Source organism: Hemicordylus capensis, chromosome 5 (genome assembly GCF_027244095.1).
Source record: "Hemicordylus capensis ecotype Gifberg chromosome 5, rHemCap1.1.pri, whole genome shotgun sequence".
NCBI lineage: Eukaryota > Metazoa > Chordata > Lepidosauria > Squamata > Cordylidae > Hemicordylus > Hemicordylus capensis.
In genome coordinates, this window is record NC_069661.1 from 103720293 (window position 1) to 103737129 (window position 16837).

General features: G+C 41.4%; 2 protein-coding genes across 3 annotated transcripts in view; one reads left to right on the top strand and one right to left on the bottom strand.

Moving 5' to 3' along the window:
• The first annotated feature begins 7 nt into the window (after positions 1-7).
• On the top strand, positions 8-7370 carry RPL9 (ribosomal protein L9). 2 transcript variants are annotated; one of them, XM_053254157.1, is made up of 8 exons: positions 8-108; positions 758-810; positions 925-1040; positions 2530-2625; positions 2742-2874; positions 4536-4616; positions 5472-5587; positions 7259-7370. In XM_053254157.1, the coding sequence occupies exons 2-7, from the start codon at positions 765-767 to the stop codon at positions 5576-5578; spliced, it is 579 nt and encodes a 192-aa protein (XP_053110132.1). In that variant the 5' UTR covers positions 8-108; positions 758-764; the 3' UTR covers positions 5579-5587; positions 7259-7370. The 2 variants fall into 2 exon arrangements, with proteins under 2 accessions (XP_053110132.1, XP_053110133.1); XM_053254158.1 differs by lacking the exon at positions 8-108 and adding an exon at positions 118-180.
• Positions 7371-11788: 4418 nt separating this feature from the next.
• Positions 11789-16837, bottom strand: part of KLB (klotho beta) — a 31745-nt gene continuing 26696 nt past the window's right edge. Inside the window, 2 exon segments of the mRNA XM_053254155.1 lie at positions 11789-12186; positions 15163-16303. Coding sequence (XP_053110130.1) covers positions 11789-12186; positions 15163-16303 — 1539 coding nt within the window.

Here is a 16837-nt window from a genome sequence, read left to right on the forward strand (position 1 = left end):
CCTTCAAGGCACGCTAACGTGCTTGCGCCAAAGCGCCGCGTCGCGGAGGCTACAAGAACGTGATGACGCAAGACGCTCTTCCTTTCCTCCTTTCTCGTTAACTAAAAGGTGAGGAATTTCGCGGTCTGAGGGGGGAATCCGGTTCCATCCGGGGAAATGGGGCCGCCCGTCGTCCTGAAGGTTAGGCGAGGGCCGCAGGCGGGAACCCATGTAGGGAACGAGACTGGCCTTGGGCTTGGGTGCGGCTGGGCTCTGGAGATAGGGAGACCCAAAAGCCGGGCCCCTTCCCGGGTCTGACCAGCGAGAGAGCGACCGCGCGCCCCACGCTGTGCGAGCCTGGACGACCCGGCTGTCCTGACCTGCTGGACGAGGAGCACTCTCTGCATGTGGTCCCTTTGACTGCTCCGCGGGTGCTCTGTATTTTTTCTTGAGAAAAAGGCACCCCGGGTCGCGTTGGGACTCGCCCGCCTCTTTAGTGAGCTTTTGAGAAAGAGCATAGAATAGGGTGAGTGAGTGATTGGCGCTGTGTGTGTGAATGGTAAAAGTGTGTGCATCAAGGGTTTGAAACCTTGTGTGGTGCTGTTGTGGTTCTGCATAATGTAGGTTAAGTTATATTCTTTTTGAGTTTCTGTTGTGATGCTGAGAGGTTTCTTGGCCTGTGTTGTGGCTTAGTTGTGGTTGTCTGGAAAGAATTTAGTAGAGGCACTGATCTATACTGTATTGGATGTTTAGCTTCTCATTTTACTTCTTGTGCTAGATTTAAAATGAAGACCATTCTCAGCAACCAGACAGTCGACATCCCTCAGAAAGGTATGTGAATGTTTGGATGTGTTAACTTAAAAAAACACCACAAGTTTTTGAACCATACTGCTATCATCTGTTGTACAATGTATTATGTTTGGATGTTTGTTTCCCCCCACCCAGTTGACATTACTCTGAAGGGCCGGACAGTTATTGTGAAGGGCCCTAGAGGAACCCTGCGAAGGGACTTCAACCACATCAATGTGGAGCTTTCTCTTTTGGGAAAGAAACGAAGGAAGGTGAGCAGTTTGGGTATCTTCTGAGATTATAAACTTTTCTGCTGTTCTGTTGTCAAAGGGGAAGGTGTAAGTCCTGTGTCAGGTTTCCAGATTTGATGCTGTGTTTGTAGGTTGTCCATGGTTTTCTTAGTGTCTGTGACTGAAACTACACATTTGACAGCAGACTCCGGTGGGTCTCTGCTGTATACCTACAAAACAATCAGTACTTATTTTGGCCCAGTGACCAAACACCTACAGAGGAGTGAGCAAGTGGAAAAGCAGCAGGCAAGAGTGTGGTGCTTAATCCTTTCGTGTCCACAGCTCTATCTTGCAACTCTCTCCCACAGTTACTTTTCCTTGTCATAGAGCAAACATGCATTTGGAATACCAGGAGGAGGAAAGGTGTTGCAGGAAGAAAGTTGTGGGCAGGGGAAAGGTTAGACACTAACCAACTATATCTTTGCTGCAAATTATGATAATCCCAGTTAGCTGTAAATATCAATTCGATCCAGACAATTGATATCAGTCCTGTTAAAATGTGCTTTTTCCTGGCAGTAACTAGTCACGATAATTTAAGATTCAAAATAGAACCCTGTGCTGCTTTTTCTTGAGTACTGAAATAGCTACATTCATTCTGAATAGTATTTCTGAGAATATTGGCTATCAGCCTTCTAGAGCCATGATTCACCTTTTAATCCCAGTCTACAACATGGGACTGGCTTCTCATGTTTTTATGTATTATTGGTTTTACTTAGGATGGTTTAGATTTGTCGTTATTTAAAAATGTGTTTCTCTTTACATCTCCCTAAAAACTGGATGTGGTCAAATTGCATCAATTTGTTATACATTTTTGAGTCATGTTCCTGACATATGCCCTAACATGAAAACCAGTAGTCTAACTGATACACACTGAATAAACACATAATTGAAAGATAGTTTGCCCTTGAAACTTAAAGTGATGGAAACACAGAATTAGTTCTCATAAGATGTTATCGTGATGCAATCAGTCCTCACCATTGCTGGAGATATATTTATATGAATAATGAAAAATATCTCTGCAGTTCAAAAAAAAAGCTGCAATCAAGCAGCTGGCTGTATCTTTGTACATCTATTATACTTTTTGCGTTATCTGTGTGTGCCTGAGAAATCAGGATGATGTGCATTTGGAGAAGGTAATGTCTTTTATGAACCAACTCTTAGTTTATCTGAAGTGGTAATGAAGTGGTTTCATTTAAACATGTGCTGTATGAAGTTGTTATGCAAAAGGGGCATGTGGCGATATCAGTTTAGTCATTATCTTTCAGTGGATGAATGTATCAATACGACTTTATAGTTTGGTAAACTAGTAGCCTGATTTGGCCACATACCTGAGTTAATACACCTAATGCTGCTGATGTGGAAATAAGAGTAATTTAGTGAAGCTTTTTACTCTTCGAATGTTTTTAATGGAAAGCTTGTTTTATAATCGTGAATTGGAATTGAACAACTTGCTTTTTTTTTTCACCCATAGCTGCGTGTTGACAAATGGTGGGGTAACAGAAAGGAGTTGGCAACAGTCCGTACAATTTGCAGTCATGTACAAAACATGATCAAGGGTGTCACACTGGTAAGTCTTAACTGGGATTACAACTCAAAATGCAATTTCTGTTAACCAGTCATCTTTTCAGCTGTTTTACTTTAAATATGTTGTCTTAACTTTTTATTTAAATGGTATGATTTCAGGGCTTTCGTTACAAGATGAGGTCTGTGTACGCTCATTTCCCCATCAACGTGGTTATACAGGAGAATGGCTCACTTGTGGAAATCCGTAACTTTCTTGGCGAGAAATATATCCGTCGAGTGCGCATGAGGCCAGGTAAGGAGCCAGTTAGCATGATGGTATTCATTTCTATGGCATATGAGGGGAAATTGGTAGGGATGTTTCCTCCAGCAACTTGGGAGATGATTTAACATCTGTCCTAGATTGGTGCAACTTGTTTGCTTTAAATAGAACATTTAAATTATAACATTCTTTAAATAATATTCAATGCAGAGTGCTTATACGTGTGCATTATTTACTAAGTATTTTGAATAATAATACTTGTATAGCACTTTTGAGTTCAGAATGCTTTACATATATTATCTTTTTGTGGTATAATGCTATAAGGTAGGTAAGTGGAATTATCCCTGTATTACATCTGGGGATCTTAGACAGGGAGGAAATAGTTTGCCAAAGGCCAGCTAGTGAGTTTGTGCCAGAGGTGAGACTGCCTCATTAAAGGCCAACAAAATTAGTATTCCCCAGTACTGGCTTAATGCCAGCTACAAAAAGCCAGATTTGAATGGGAAGGTCTTACAACAGTGCCCTGGTTTAGATATCAGTTAGTCTTTGGGAAGAAGGATGATGCCTTCCTACATGCCATTATGATCAAGATGATGTTTTAGGTCTCTGAGGTTTCTTAGGGCACTTCAGATTGTGTTCTGAAGACCACAGGAAGCTATTGTGGATGTTGGATCATTGATGTACATATTATTGATGCCTTTACTGAATAAAATGCTGCAACATCTTTTTTGGACTAGGGAAATCCATGTTTCCAGTTCTGAACTAGACAAGAGGTTTTACCCATTTCACCAAAAGGAACTGATGAACGGGTCTCAAGGCTACTTTCTCAATCTGAAATCCCAGTTACAGTAATAAATCAAATACTATCCAAGGCTGTAACCATAGGGCAATATCCAGACTAAGTTAGTCAAGACTAGGGATATGCCTGAATCATTTCGCCGCCTCTTCAAAGGTGGCGAAATGATTGGGCTCCCTGCAGCTGAAATGTTTTGGCATGGGGTGAGGGGTTCCCTTAAGAGGAGGCAGGTCCTGCCTGCCCCTCCTGTGAGCCATCCCCTCCCCCATCGCGGCACTGTACTCCGTAAAGTTCTGTCGTGACACCAGCAGCCCGTGTTGCTGTCTCCTTTAAAGCACCCCCTGTGGCGATGGGACGGAGCTCCTGGCTTGCCTCGCGGGGCATTGGCACGCAGTTGGTGCTGACACGTGCACCAATGCCATTTACAGGGCCAGCATGCTATTGTATGCCAATGCCGTGTGAGGGATGCTGGGAGCTGTCACAGTAGAAATTTATGTGCTGTCATGGGCTGCTGCTGTCACGGTAGCACTGTACTCCGTAGTGCTGCGATGGGGCGGCAGAGGCTCCCCATCTTCTTACCTACCTCCTCTCAAGGGAACCCTTCCCCACCCCCTGGGATGTTCACGAAGCATTTTGTGCATGAGTTAGTCATGACTAGATGTTGCCCGTAATGTCTAGTTAAGCGGAATCCTCCCACTTCCCTTAGGTCGCAAAACCTGGTCCTTGGTACTCAGCTTGTGTAGGCAAGTGAGAACCTTATATAAAGGGACCTGGTGTAGGTAGCTAAGATATTAGGCTATATAATAGATGTGGTAATTTACTACATTTCTTCTTTAGCGATTAGCTTCTGTGTGCAGTGTATTGACTTATTAACAAATATATTTAATCTCTATCTTAGGTGTAAATTGTGCGGTATCCCAAGCCCAGAAGGATGAGCTGATCCTTGAAGGAAATGACATTGAATTGGTATCTAACTCTGGTATGCCAATTAAATGCTTCATAATGGAAATTAATCTTATTTCTGTGTCTTGTCTGAAGACATAACAATTACAATTTTGTTCAGCTTGCATAGTTGCATATCATCCAGACAATTTCCAGTTAGTTTATCATGGGAGACCCAAGACTTCACATGAATGCAACGCTCCTATTCACATGAGGAGCGTCTTCTAATGGTGTGTTAGTCTGGAGGCTGTCTCATTTGTTTAACATTCAGATGAACTTCATTGTATTATGTTAAGTAAAGATAAAGTGAGTTGACTTCTGGTGACCACAGACCCCTGTGGTTTTTCTTTGGTAGAATACAGGCGGGGTTTACCATTGCCATCTTCTATGCAGTATGAGATGTTGCCTTTCAGCATCTTCCTATATCACTGCTGCCTGATATAGGTGTTTCCCATAGTCTGGGAAACGTATTAGCAGCGATTCGAACTGGCAACTTCTGGCTTGGTAGTCAAGCTATTTCCCCGCTATGCCATTAGGTGGCTATTATGTTAAGTACTGCTCTGTTAAATAAGTTTGGAATTCTCCACAGTTGTTTGCTTTCACTGTTCTAACTCAGGCCTGCTCAGCTTAGGGCCCCCCAGCTGTTTTTGGACTACATCTCCCATAATATCCAGCCAAAATGGCCAATAGCCAGGGATTATGGGAGTTGTAGGCCAGCATCTGCAGGAGGGCTGAAATTGAGCAGCCCTGCTCTAGCTAGAAGTACCTGCTTTATCCTAATTGAAATGGGACTGGGGGAGTTTGACCTTGTTTGATTTATTAGATTAAATAAGGGTGGATATAATTGTTCTGTTACTGAAATTTGACTTAAACTATCTTATTTTATTTATAGCGGCCTTGATTCAGCAGGCCACCACAGTGAAGAACAAAGATATCAGAAAATTCTTGGATGGTATCTATGTTTCTGAGAAAGGAACAGTACAACAGGCAGATGACTAAAACTGATAGGTTTGTGCTCTTTCTTTAGATAACTATTCAGTGTATTGTATAAATAAAATCCAGACCCTTAAATACTGGAAGTAAGGTCTTCTCATCAGAGGAAATTTTTTTTGGCGTAATGATACTTTGGATATAGTATCATGGGTATAAGATTGCTTGCTCCATGACCCAGGCAATCCTTGTTTCAAATCTCAGCCATACATCTCTAAAGTGCTTCAGATTATTTAAATGGTTTGGAAGTATCTGGCATGTTCTTGCACCAGAAACCTTTACTCAGAAGCCCTGAGATTCTTAGGGCAGTAAAGATGGCAGTTTACCAGAGTGTCCATGTAACCACGTAACCTGGATATCTGTATTGCACTGCTGGATGGTGAGAAGACTTGCACCAGAAATCCTGGGAGGTAGTGCAGTGGTAAAATTCTTCTGATCACCCAGCAGGACAATACAGATGACTGGCTGACCAAGTAGTTGTGTGTACCCTGTGGTAACTTGTCATTTTATGGTCTAAATGGTGGTCTCTAATCATTCAGTATGAGTGACTTATGGTATTACTGGATAAAAGTGTGTGTGGGCTACTAATTTCTGGCAAATGGATGCTATTTCTTGTATCTATCTATCCAGAATGTTTATATATCAAGTAAGAAATGTCTCTCCCCAGCTTCTGTTTTGGAAATAGATGGTGGTGAAAGCACTTTAAAGCCTGGTATCCAAACTGATCACTTGTTGGTGGGTCCTCAAATTAATATGCATTTATCATGTGCCCAGCTATGTAAACATTCTTGTAATGTTTTTTCTTGTAAACATTCAGATAGGGAAAGAGCACTCCATGGTTCTTGGAGCACTTTAAAAAAAATTATTACAATGGATCTGTGTACAGTACTGTAAATACAAAGGTGTTTCCCATTTAATGGACCCCACAGTCCAGCTGTGGTTTATAGCAACAGTTGCCTCCACTACAAAAACTGTGTAGCTTATCCTCAGTTGCTACAAAACAGTGTGCATTTCCACACTGATTCATCTGCAGAAAGAGTTGGGGGCCCAAACACCTGAATGTGGAAGGCTGGCTTCTGGTTCTGAACAGTTAGAATTACTGTTCTAGAAATTAGAAAAATAAGAGTCAGTAGCTCCATCTTTTTACAGAAGCATGACTTGCATCATGGGATGTGAGCTGCTCACATATTGATATAGGCATGGTGGTTGTCCTGACATTTTTTTCACTCAAAATGTGTGTAACAGTGCAAACCATGGTGGTGGGGAAACCTGCTTTCATTTTAATCATGATTTCTGATAACTAAACTTAAAAGTAAGTTGGAGTGCAGTGAGTCAGAATCTTGCTTTGCAAACTCTGGTGGTTTGTTTTTCATACATGCATCTGCCTTCCTGATGGTGAAACTTTTAAGATAGGAGAGAAGAGCTGGTCTTGTGGTAGCAAGCATGACTTGTCCCCTTAGCTAAGCAGGGTCTGCCCTGGTTGCATATGGATGGGAGACTAGAAGTGTGAGCACTGTAAGATATTCCCCTCAGGGGATGGAGCCACTCTGGGAAGAGCAGAAGGTTCCAAGTTCCCTCCCTGGCTTCTCCAAGGTAGGGCTGAGAGAGACTCCTGCCTGCATGAATTGTTGCAAAGTTTAGGCACTTAGTATTTTAGATGCTTTAATACTCTAATTTTTATCATTTTAGGTTCTGAAATGACCATCCAAGGACAACTTCAATCCAGATCAGGAGTCAGCTGTGTCAGCTGAATACTTTGATACTGTTTGAAGATGGGAAAAAATAAACTTTATCTTCAGTATGCTGTAGTGTTGAGAGTGGAACAGTTTAATATTTTGTTTTAAATGTTTATATTCATACATAAAATTGGATGATTCTTTATAATGGATGGATTATCAGATTAAAATTCTGAAGACTGAGGAAAGGAGACCTCCAGTTAATCAGGGACCACCCCACCTTTTGCCTCTATAAGCTGCCCCCATTCAGTCTTTGGAGCCATTTGTGATTCCAGCAGCTCCTTTCCTTAGTCACAGTCCCATCAAGAAATGGGTGGTCATGGGGGATTCAGGTGCCTCTTCCATTGGAAAATGGGAGGCCATTCCAGTTGGAGGGAGCAGAGCACAACTCTTTCACTCTCCTTTTAGCCTTGCTGATGCTGTCAGTGCTAAAACAATGGGGCACCCCTTACCTGGGGACATGGGAGATTGCTACCAGAGACCCCTGTGGCAATATCTCATTTCACCATGGGAAGGGGGTATGCAGCAACAGTGGAGCAGGGAGGGACTTGGTTGCCCCTTTAGCTTTGCTCTCCTCTAGCCGTGATGGGTGGTGGGGGCATAGGACAGGAGTGGCAACAGGGAGGTAAAGAAGTGACTCGGCATGGGGAAGGGAAGAGCTGATGATGAATATATCTATCCTATATTCACTTTGATGCATCCACACAAATGAACTAGTCCTTAGCTGATCAACAGAACTTCCATTAAAAAAATTCCACACTGCAATAAAATACAAAATTGCTGTTCTTTTTTCATGATCCTGCCTGAAATGCTAGAGTTTTACAGAGCTTAGAGCTCTATATTATTAAAACTGCATTTCTTGGGTGTAATACATATGTAAGTTAATTGTTTAAATCCTCGTCCTCAAATGATTAATTGACAGCCTGTAGTAACTAAAATATTGTGCTGATGCCAATAGTACACAGGGGGCTTATTGTAAACACAGAAAGAACATATAGCCTACACTGTCACTTGCAGTCCATCAGTATGCCAATTAAAAATTGAGATAGTGGTTAAGGAAGATTGATGGTAGAGCTGGAGTATTCTTGGTAGCATAGGACCGGAGCGTCAATGATCCAAGCAAGAGATACATTCTGGTCAATAAAGACAGCCCTTACAGTATTAGGGCAGTTTGAGTGACTTAAGTGTGTTTAGTTGATGGGCCTTTCTAGAGGTAAAGTCAGAAAAACTGGTTCTGCAAGCCTGCAGCAGCGTTATTAAGTTTAAACTGGGAAAAGGAAGCTGTGAAGGGTACTGATGGGAACATAGGAAGCTGCCATATACAGAGTCAGACCATTGGTCTATCTAGCTCAGTTTTGTCTTCACAGACGCAGTGGCTTCTCCAAGATTGCTGGCAGGAATCTCTCTCAGCCTTACCTTGGAGAAGCCAGGAAGGGAACTTGGAACCTAGATGCTCTTCCCAGAGTGGCTCCATCCCCTAAGGGGAATATCTTACAGTACTCACACCTGTAGTCTCCCATTCATATGCATCATGACTTGTCCCCCCCCTGCTTAGCTAAGGGGATAAGTCATGCTTGCTACCACAAGACCAGCTCTCCTCTCCCTGATTGGCTAGTGCCTGTGTTACCACCAACACATCCTACTTGCCTCCATGCCCTCTTGCAACTGTTTGAAATATTTGATGTTCTTTTGCAAGGAGAAAGACGAATGTATACATTTCTGCTCGTTTAAAAATAAACTATGTAAAGCAGGCAAGAGTGCAAGACTGACAACTTGCTAGTATATGTTATGCAAATTGCTAAGCTAAGTTCACACAGCAAATTAAGAACTTCACAGACTATGCCCTCATACAAAAAATAGACACCAGCAACCATAGCAAATAGATGTTGCAATTCAGAGTCCTGGATTTCTGCATCAAACAACTATAACCCTAGAGTTGTCCCAGGAATCTGAGTCTTAATTCTACAGCACAGTTTCATACTGAACTGTTGACTGAGCCAATGTGAAATTCACTATACAGCTGCAGGTGCTTGATGAGACTTACACAAACTGGGAGGAAACAGAGCAACATGAAATATAAAGGTTTATTTATTTAAAATATTTCTACACTGCTCAAAACTTGTGGTATAGAAAGTTTAGTGCTAGAATTCCATCAGATGGGCATTTGCATACCTAAGGAAAATACCAAAATGTGAATTTAAAGAAGCTTGTTAGCAACTAGAGGAAATGAAAACTGACATTCTTGTAGCTTGTGACAATGACTTTAATGAGTAAAGTGCATATTAAAAACAATTACAATTTCAGATAAAGAACTATCCAAAGTTTCACAAAGGATTGTTTAATTTGCACACCTGAAATAAATATGCAATGGAAAACATTAGGTTTTTCCTTCAATAACAGTGTATGACAAGTATGAAGACAATGGGAAACAGCTGTATTTGTATTGCTGTGGTCCTGAACAGCCTGAAGTGTACCCAGCTCTTAAATAAGAGCCTTTGAAGAAACTATTTGCAGCTATTCCTTATGTATCTTACATCCACTGAAGGATAAACAGGATTATATTTGACAAATGTATTGAACAAAATTCAGTAGTTTATGCTTCTCAAATATGATTGTGCCCTGGGACTATTTATGCTTCCCACTAACAAATGTCTCCCCACCCCTTTGTCAAAATCTCTAAAATGGCCTCACTAGTTTTAGAGCTCCCCCCTTTGAAGCTCAGAAGGCTTTTAAGGCTGACACTTGTGTGCATAAATTGGTGTTGTCAGTCTCCCTTAGTCTCATTCCTCCACCCAGCCCCTCTCACTGTTGATTGAAGTTCTTTCATGCTAATTTACATCTGATTGCCTGAGTCTCTTCTGGCTATTCTGCTTCATTGCCACTCTTGAGACACACTTGGCCCAATAGAAGTGTCTGCATACTCTATTTCAGGTCCATTCCCAATAACAGTTTGATGCAGATTATGGTGAGCATTACATGCTACTACAATTGTCACTTTTGAGGACCCTTTAATTCTTCGTATGACTGCAGTTACGTTTTTAGTTTTTCTTTCATAACGGAGGACACCCTTCTGACTTGGAGTTCAGTTTTCCAGCTGTCTAAAAACAGTGTGGTTCTCTACATTAAACTTCCAATTTGTTGGAGGGCAAATTGGGTATTTAATATTTGCATATCTGAGATATTCAGACTTTACAAATGAGATTTTAAATTTTTGCTTCATTTGAAGTATTTGTTGAATGGTAACTTTAAAAATAAGTCTAAATGTTATATCTGCAAACCACAATAGCTGCAGGCACAGCTGAATTCCACATATCTGAAGACCTGTCTATACAAGTGCACACATTCTTACAACTTTATGTCCTTTTCAAGTCAAACTAGTTAAACAATTATACCAAGTTACATCAGAAAAACATGGCTATTTGGATTATAATGGAGGGGGTGGGGGAATAGCTATACTGAATATACACCATTGGCATATAACTTTCTAGGGCTTGCTCACATCCTGAAATGGCAGCAGTTAAATTTGAATCAATCTGATTATGCAATTACATTTTTCATCTGAGACTGGAAAATATTGGAAGGGGAAAGGCCCTGGTAACTGGGTACTTTTCCTAAACTCTTTCATCTCATGCTATCTGACCATGCACATAATAAAATGAATGCCCAGACCTAGTGGTGTTCTAAGAGTGCCTTGCTGGTAAACAGTAATGTGTGCTAAATACCTTGGGCATCACCCAGACCTCTGGGGCTGTGACACAACACTGGCAGAAACACCTCTGGATGAAAGGAGAGTTGTGCCCAAGCAAAGAGTCCTTGAGTCAATTCATAGAAAGAGCATCTGCCAATGGCCCACAACTGCACCAAAGGTCTAGAAATCCCATGGGATTCCCTGCCTGTGTAAACATTGACCATTGATTTAGAATAACCCTGAACCATCCTCCTTGGATATTCTAATAGTACAAAGCTACATAAGAAGCCAGCGTGGTGTAGTGGTTAGAATGCTTGACTAGGACCGGGGAGACCCGAGTTCAAATCCCCATTCAGCCATGATACTAGCGGGGTGACTCTGGGCCAGTCATTTCTTTCTCAGCCTAACCTACTTCACAGGGTTGTTGTAAGGAGAAACTCAAGTATGTAGTACACTGCTCTGGGCTCCTTGGAGGAAGAGCGGGATATAAATGTTAAATAATAATATACTGAGTCAGACCATTAGTCCATCTATCTCAGTCTTGTCTACACTGACTGGCAGTGGCTCTCCAAGGTTTCAGGCAGGAGTCTTTCCCAGTCCTACGTGCAGATGCTAGGGATTGAACCTGGAACTTAGCATGCAGAGCAGATGCTCTACTACTGAGTGATGGCCCCATCCCATCCCTAAAGTTCTCTTTTGCAAGTACCTTGATATATATAACTGGAGTGACATGGAGTGCTTCCAAGACTTTCTCTCACCTTTGCTGTTAACATGCATGCAGAAACAAATATGGCTCTATATTTGGTTGAGAACATTCTTGTATCTCGTTTTAACAGGAACACTGACCTGGGAATTTTTTGACCGATGCCATTTTCTCCTTTTCCTTTTGTGAAATATTATAATACTTAAAAATAAGATTAGAGTAGTGAAAAGGCAGCATCCAAAGAATATTAAAGGCTTTTTCTGCACTAGAAATAAGCAAAGAGTACACGTTGCTTTTTCTCTTGGTTGACCACACACATTATTTGTAGGCTCCAAGGGAAAGCCACTGTTGCTGATCAGCTGGTTGTAGAACTGGACAGAAGGCTTGGCTTTTGGTTCAGAGGAGAAGAATCCAAATCTTGGTTTGGATTGTTCATCAGTCAATTTAAATGCAAAGTAGCCTCTAACGTTGACTTTGTCAATATGGTAAGCTGAAAATAATAGTAAAGAGAATTGTAACTATTACAACATATCACTCTTCCTTATACACTGAAAAGCTATTTTACATTTTAAAGAAACCCCTGATGTGATTTCCTTATAATGATCCTTTCCCCCCAGTGCTTTTCCCAGTAGCCCCTCACTCTGTTTCCTTGCTTCAACCTTCTCTCAAAAATCTGTATTTTCAGGCAAGAGGTAAGAAGTGATTGTTTTTGCATTATAATTACATTGTTGGTTTTAATGTATAATAGTATCCGAAGCAATTATTATAATCTTCAGATTTTGTGGCAACGTGCCTTAAAACATAGCCTGAAAGGGTTTCGGAAAACCTGAAAAAAAATTCTAGGTTATTGTGTTACAGAATTAGATTCTGTTACTCTTATATATTTTACTTATATTAAGTTATATTAATTATATAGTTATACTAATTATATTTTACCATTTTCTAAACATGAATTTCATAATGTTTAGCATATTACAGCATTTCAGTTAAGGGGTCACCTTTCTTTTTGCCACAGTTGTGGGTAGATTCAGGAAGCTCTTCATGTCTCCTATTAGTTTGAGCAAAGCTCATCAGAAATCTATTTTGTTCCCCTGTGATGCTAATAGTTAGTGTATTTTGAAAAATCTGTCTTAAGCATTGGATAGAAATTTTAACTGTCTGGGCCACCAAGTGAATGGCTAGAGGCTATCTCCAGGTTCAGGGGCAGAATGCCTCTGAATAACAGTTGCAGGGGAGCAACAGCAGGACAGAGGGCACATCTTCATCTCCTGCCTTTGGGCTTCCCATGGGCATTCTGTGGGCCACTGTGTGAAACAGGACACTGTACTAGATGGGCCTTGGGCATGATCCAGCAGGGCTGTTCTTACATTCTTATGAGTGATCTGCAGCCACCCCATGTGACAAGACATGATTGCATTAATCCACTAGAATGTCTGTGGTTGTATTTTGGTCGATGGCAACAGATGGCTTTTGCAGTGCAAACTGGTAATTGAATAATTAATGCTTAAGTCAATCTCCATTGTGCTATTGGCCAGTCTATGATGGAGACAGCAGCATCTGATCCTCCCTTGCCTAGAACAGTAGCACTAAATGAAAGGACCAATGAGAGAAATCAAACTCAGTCCGGAGTGTCCAGCAGGATGTGTGCACAGTATGTTCTACACCCCCATTTCTCTTTACAACCAGAACTGGGTACCCATAGAAGCAAGTTCAATGTAGAGAGAAACGCTGTACCAAATTATTCTTACCAGGAAGCAGGTGGCAACCTCCCCTAGTACTGTGATTGCCCGGAACCATGCAGACTGCAGGGACCGAGGTCAATTAGGAACATAGGAATATAGGAAGCTGTCTTACATCAAGTCAGAGCATTGTTCCATCTAGTTCAGTATTGTCTACACTAACTGGCAACAGCTCTCCAGGGTTTCAGACAAGAATCTTTCCCAGCCTTACCTAGAGATTGAACCTGGGACCTTCTGCATGCAAACAGAAGCTCTACAACTGAGTTATGGCCAGTCCCCTACGGGGAATATCTCACAGCAGACAGTGCTCACATATAGTTACTCATTCAAATGCAAAACCTGCTTAGTAAATGGGACAATTAAAGCTTGCTACCACAAGACCAGATCTCCACCAAGATATCAGAATATATCTTACGTTGATTCAGCCCTGAATATGTGCCCACGTAGACAAGATCAATGCTGAGGAAGCAGTCACATGGATAACAAAACATTCTTACTTTCTAATTTGATAAAGTCATTGTAAAGTAATAATTTCAACCTTGTCAGTTTGTTTTGGAAATTTATCCTCATATGGTGACAACTGCTGTTTACTGTTCCAAGCAAAAACCCTGAGAACGAACAAGCTCCCTGCCATGATAAATACCAGCTGCCACCAGATGGGGTTGCAGGCAAAAGAAATATTCACCACATTAAGCTACCAAGGTGAGACTGCCCTGAGCTTAATGTTGACCCACATTCATATATAATGTGTGAATTGGTCCTGAATCTGTGGTGTGCTTGCTCCTCACAAGCAGTAGTTCTCTTCACAGGTGATAAACCCGTGCCTGAATTGATTGATCGATTGATTGATTAAGTGCTGTCGAGTCGGTGTCGACTCTTAGCGATCACATAGACAGATTCTTTCCAGGGTGATCTGTCTTCAACCTGGCCTTTAAGGTCTCTCAGTGGTGCATTCATTGCTGTCATAATCTAGTCCATCCACCTTGCTGCTGGTCGTCCTCTTCTTCTCTTTCCTTCAACTTCCCCTAGCATTATAGACTTCTCAACGGAGAGGTTTTCGCATAATGTGTCTCAAGTATGATAGTTTGAGCCTGGTCATTTGTGCCTCGAGTGAAGCCTGAGTTGTGCCTGAATTATGTCACCTGAAACTGAAAGGGTGTGTGGGGGGGACACCCATATGATGGAACTTCCATAGTTCTTCCATGTGCAAAACATTCTCTGTACATACAGAGTAAACTAGATGCCTGAGAGAAAGATTTATAGGTTAGATGCCTGAGAGAAACTAGATGCCTGAGAGAAAGATTTGGGGGTGGGGGAGGCATATTCCATCCTGTGTGTCCTCATCTGCAATCTGAAATGGTTCAGTACAGACCCAGGTTTGCCATCTTATCTACTGTTCTGTGGGAACTAGGCCTGTATTAGAAAGGTATACAGCAGGGACTCTGAATGCAAGCCTTAAGGTCCATTGTTCAAATCTCACTCCATCCCTGGGCTCACTAGCTGGCACAAGCTTTGCTTCTCTCAGATCATTACCCCATCTGCAACATGGGGATAATAATACTATTTTACCTTTCCAGGGCTGATGTATGGAAAATACGTGAAGCACATTGAACCACTTGAAAATGCTCTATATAAACATTATATACATCTATATGCTCTGTATAAACATTCAGGTAGTTTGAAAGCATTAGGAACATATTCTAGGTTATCTTTTACCTTCCACTCACCTTTTAAGGCTTCCTGTACATACTTTTCAAGATAGTATTTACGAAGTACATCGTTATTTGAATGATCATCTATCCCACTTGCTGTGACGTAGATATCTATGTTGCCATAATGCTTTTTAATCCAGTTTAGATTTTTGCGTAGCCCCCAGGGCACTATTGCTGAGCGAGATGGGGAACTTAGGCAGGTGCGATCTTGTAGAAATTGAACATCCTGGTCAAATTCATACCTACTTCCATTTCTAGATTCGTGCATTATATATCTTGTGGTGAAGTGATTCAGTGCATAAAAATCAGCGGCACCTTTTACAAGTTTATTTTCTTCATCTGTGAAATATGGCAAAGACGAATTAGAGAGGCCTTTGCTATTCTTATAGTTGATATATTCTCTCATGGCAACTGGATAGTCCCCCGTCTTGAAAATTGGATCTGAAAACCAAGCTACTTCAAACTGAAGGAATCTTTCAGCTGCTTTCCTGTGTGTGTCAACAAAGGGATTGGCAGGCTCTGCCCAATCAGAATGCAGAGACAAAGACACTAGACCATGCTGAAAGGACCGATATTGTTTATCATACACATGCCAAGCCAAGGCATGTGCTATCAATAAATTGTGAGCTGCCTGGTAGGTATCTTTACTGCTGCTGCTATAAATATCACTGAGTCGGTTGGGTTCATTTATTGTGATCCAGAATTGAACCAAGTCCCCAAGTTCCTGAAAACATATTTCTGCATAGTTTCTAAATGCCTGGACAGTGGACTGATTTAACCATCCGCCATTATGAAGTAAAGGACTAGGCAGGCCCAAAGAGCGGTGAGTTGGGTAATATAAGGTGATGACTGGTTGGACTCTGAGTTTGAGCATCTCACGAATCACACATCGATAGTATCGAAGAACTTGCCTGTTTATGGATGACAATTCACCACTGGGTAGAAGCAATGACCAACTGAGTGCAAATCTATAATGGGTGATTTTAATTTTCGAGAGCAGCTCAAGCTGTGTTTTAATGCTGACAAAATCTGTACATTGGGCTGGTCGAGTTTTCAGTTTCACTCCTTTCACCTGATGGAAAAGACCATCTCCAGTAATGTTCCAGAGATAAAGGTTAGGGTCACAGAACTGTGGAGAAGAAGCAACAGTTTCTGCCTGTAGACAAGCAGAAAATATTTTATTTATTCAAGAAAGAAAATTGGTTTCATTTCCCTCCTTAAAACAGACAAGTTGTACTATTTGTTGGTTTAGGTTGATTTATATTTGGTCCCCCCCCCCCAAATGCCACCAGTCTTGACTTAGGATATCTGCTGTGTTAGAGGACTCTTGAACCAATCCTATGATTGAACAGTGACTTGAGACTATACATTCGGACCTACGGAGGTTGGACTACAAGTAGATTAATTGGACTGGGCTAATATAAAACTGTTGCAGAATTCAATTTCTCTTTGCACAGAATTTAGTTTATATTGCAGGAGTGTGATGTGTGTGTGTGTGTGAGTGTGTGTGTGAGAGTGAGAGTGAGTGAGTAAGTGAGTGTAAGCGTGAGTGAGAGTGAATGAATGAATGCAGAGTACACACAGCCCTATGCATACTCAGTCATGTGTATTTATGACATAAACTATCAGACTATTGTAAACATATTGGCATGGTTTGATATCAGAAGGAAAATTGGATATGAAGCAACCA

Excerpts from the sequence above, each read along its gene's own strand:
- RPL9 (XM_053254157.1), top strand. The coding sequence starts at position 765 with ATGAAGACCATTCTCAGCAACCAGACAGTCGACATCCCTCAGAAAG. Across the intron at positions 1,041-2,529 it reads TGGGAAAGAAACGAAGGAAG|CTGCGTGTTGACAAATGGTG; the intron begins GTGAGCAGTTTG and ends TTTCACCCATAG. Across the intron at positions 4,617-5,471 it reads TGAATTGGTATCTAACTCTG|CGGCCTTGATTCAGCAGGCC; the intron begins GTATGCCAATTA and ends TTTTATTTATAG.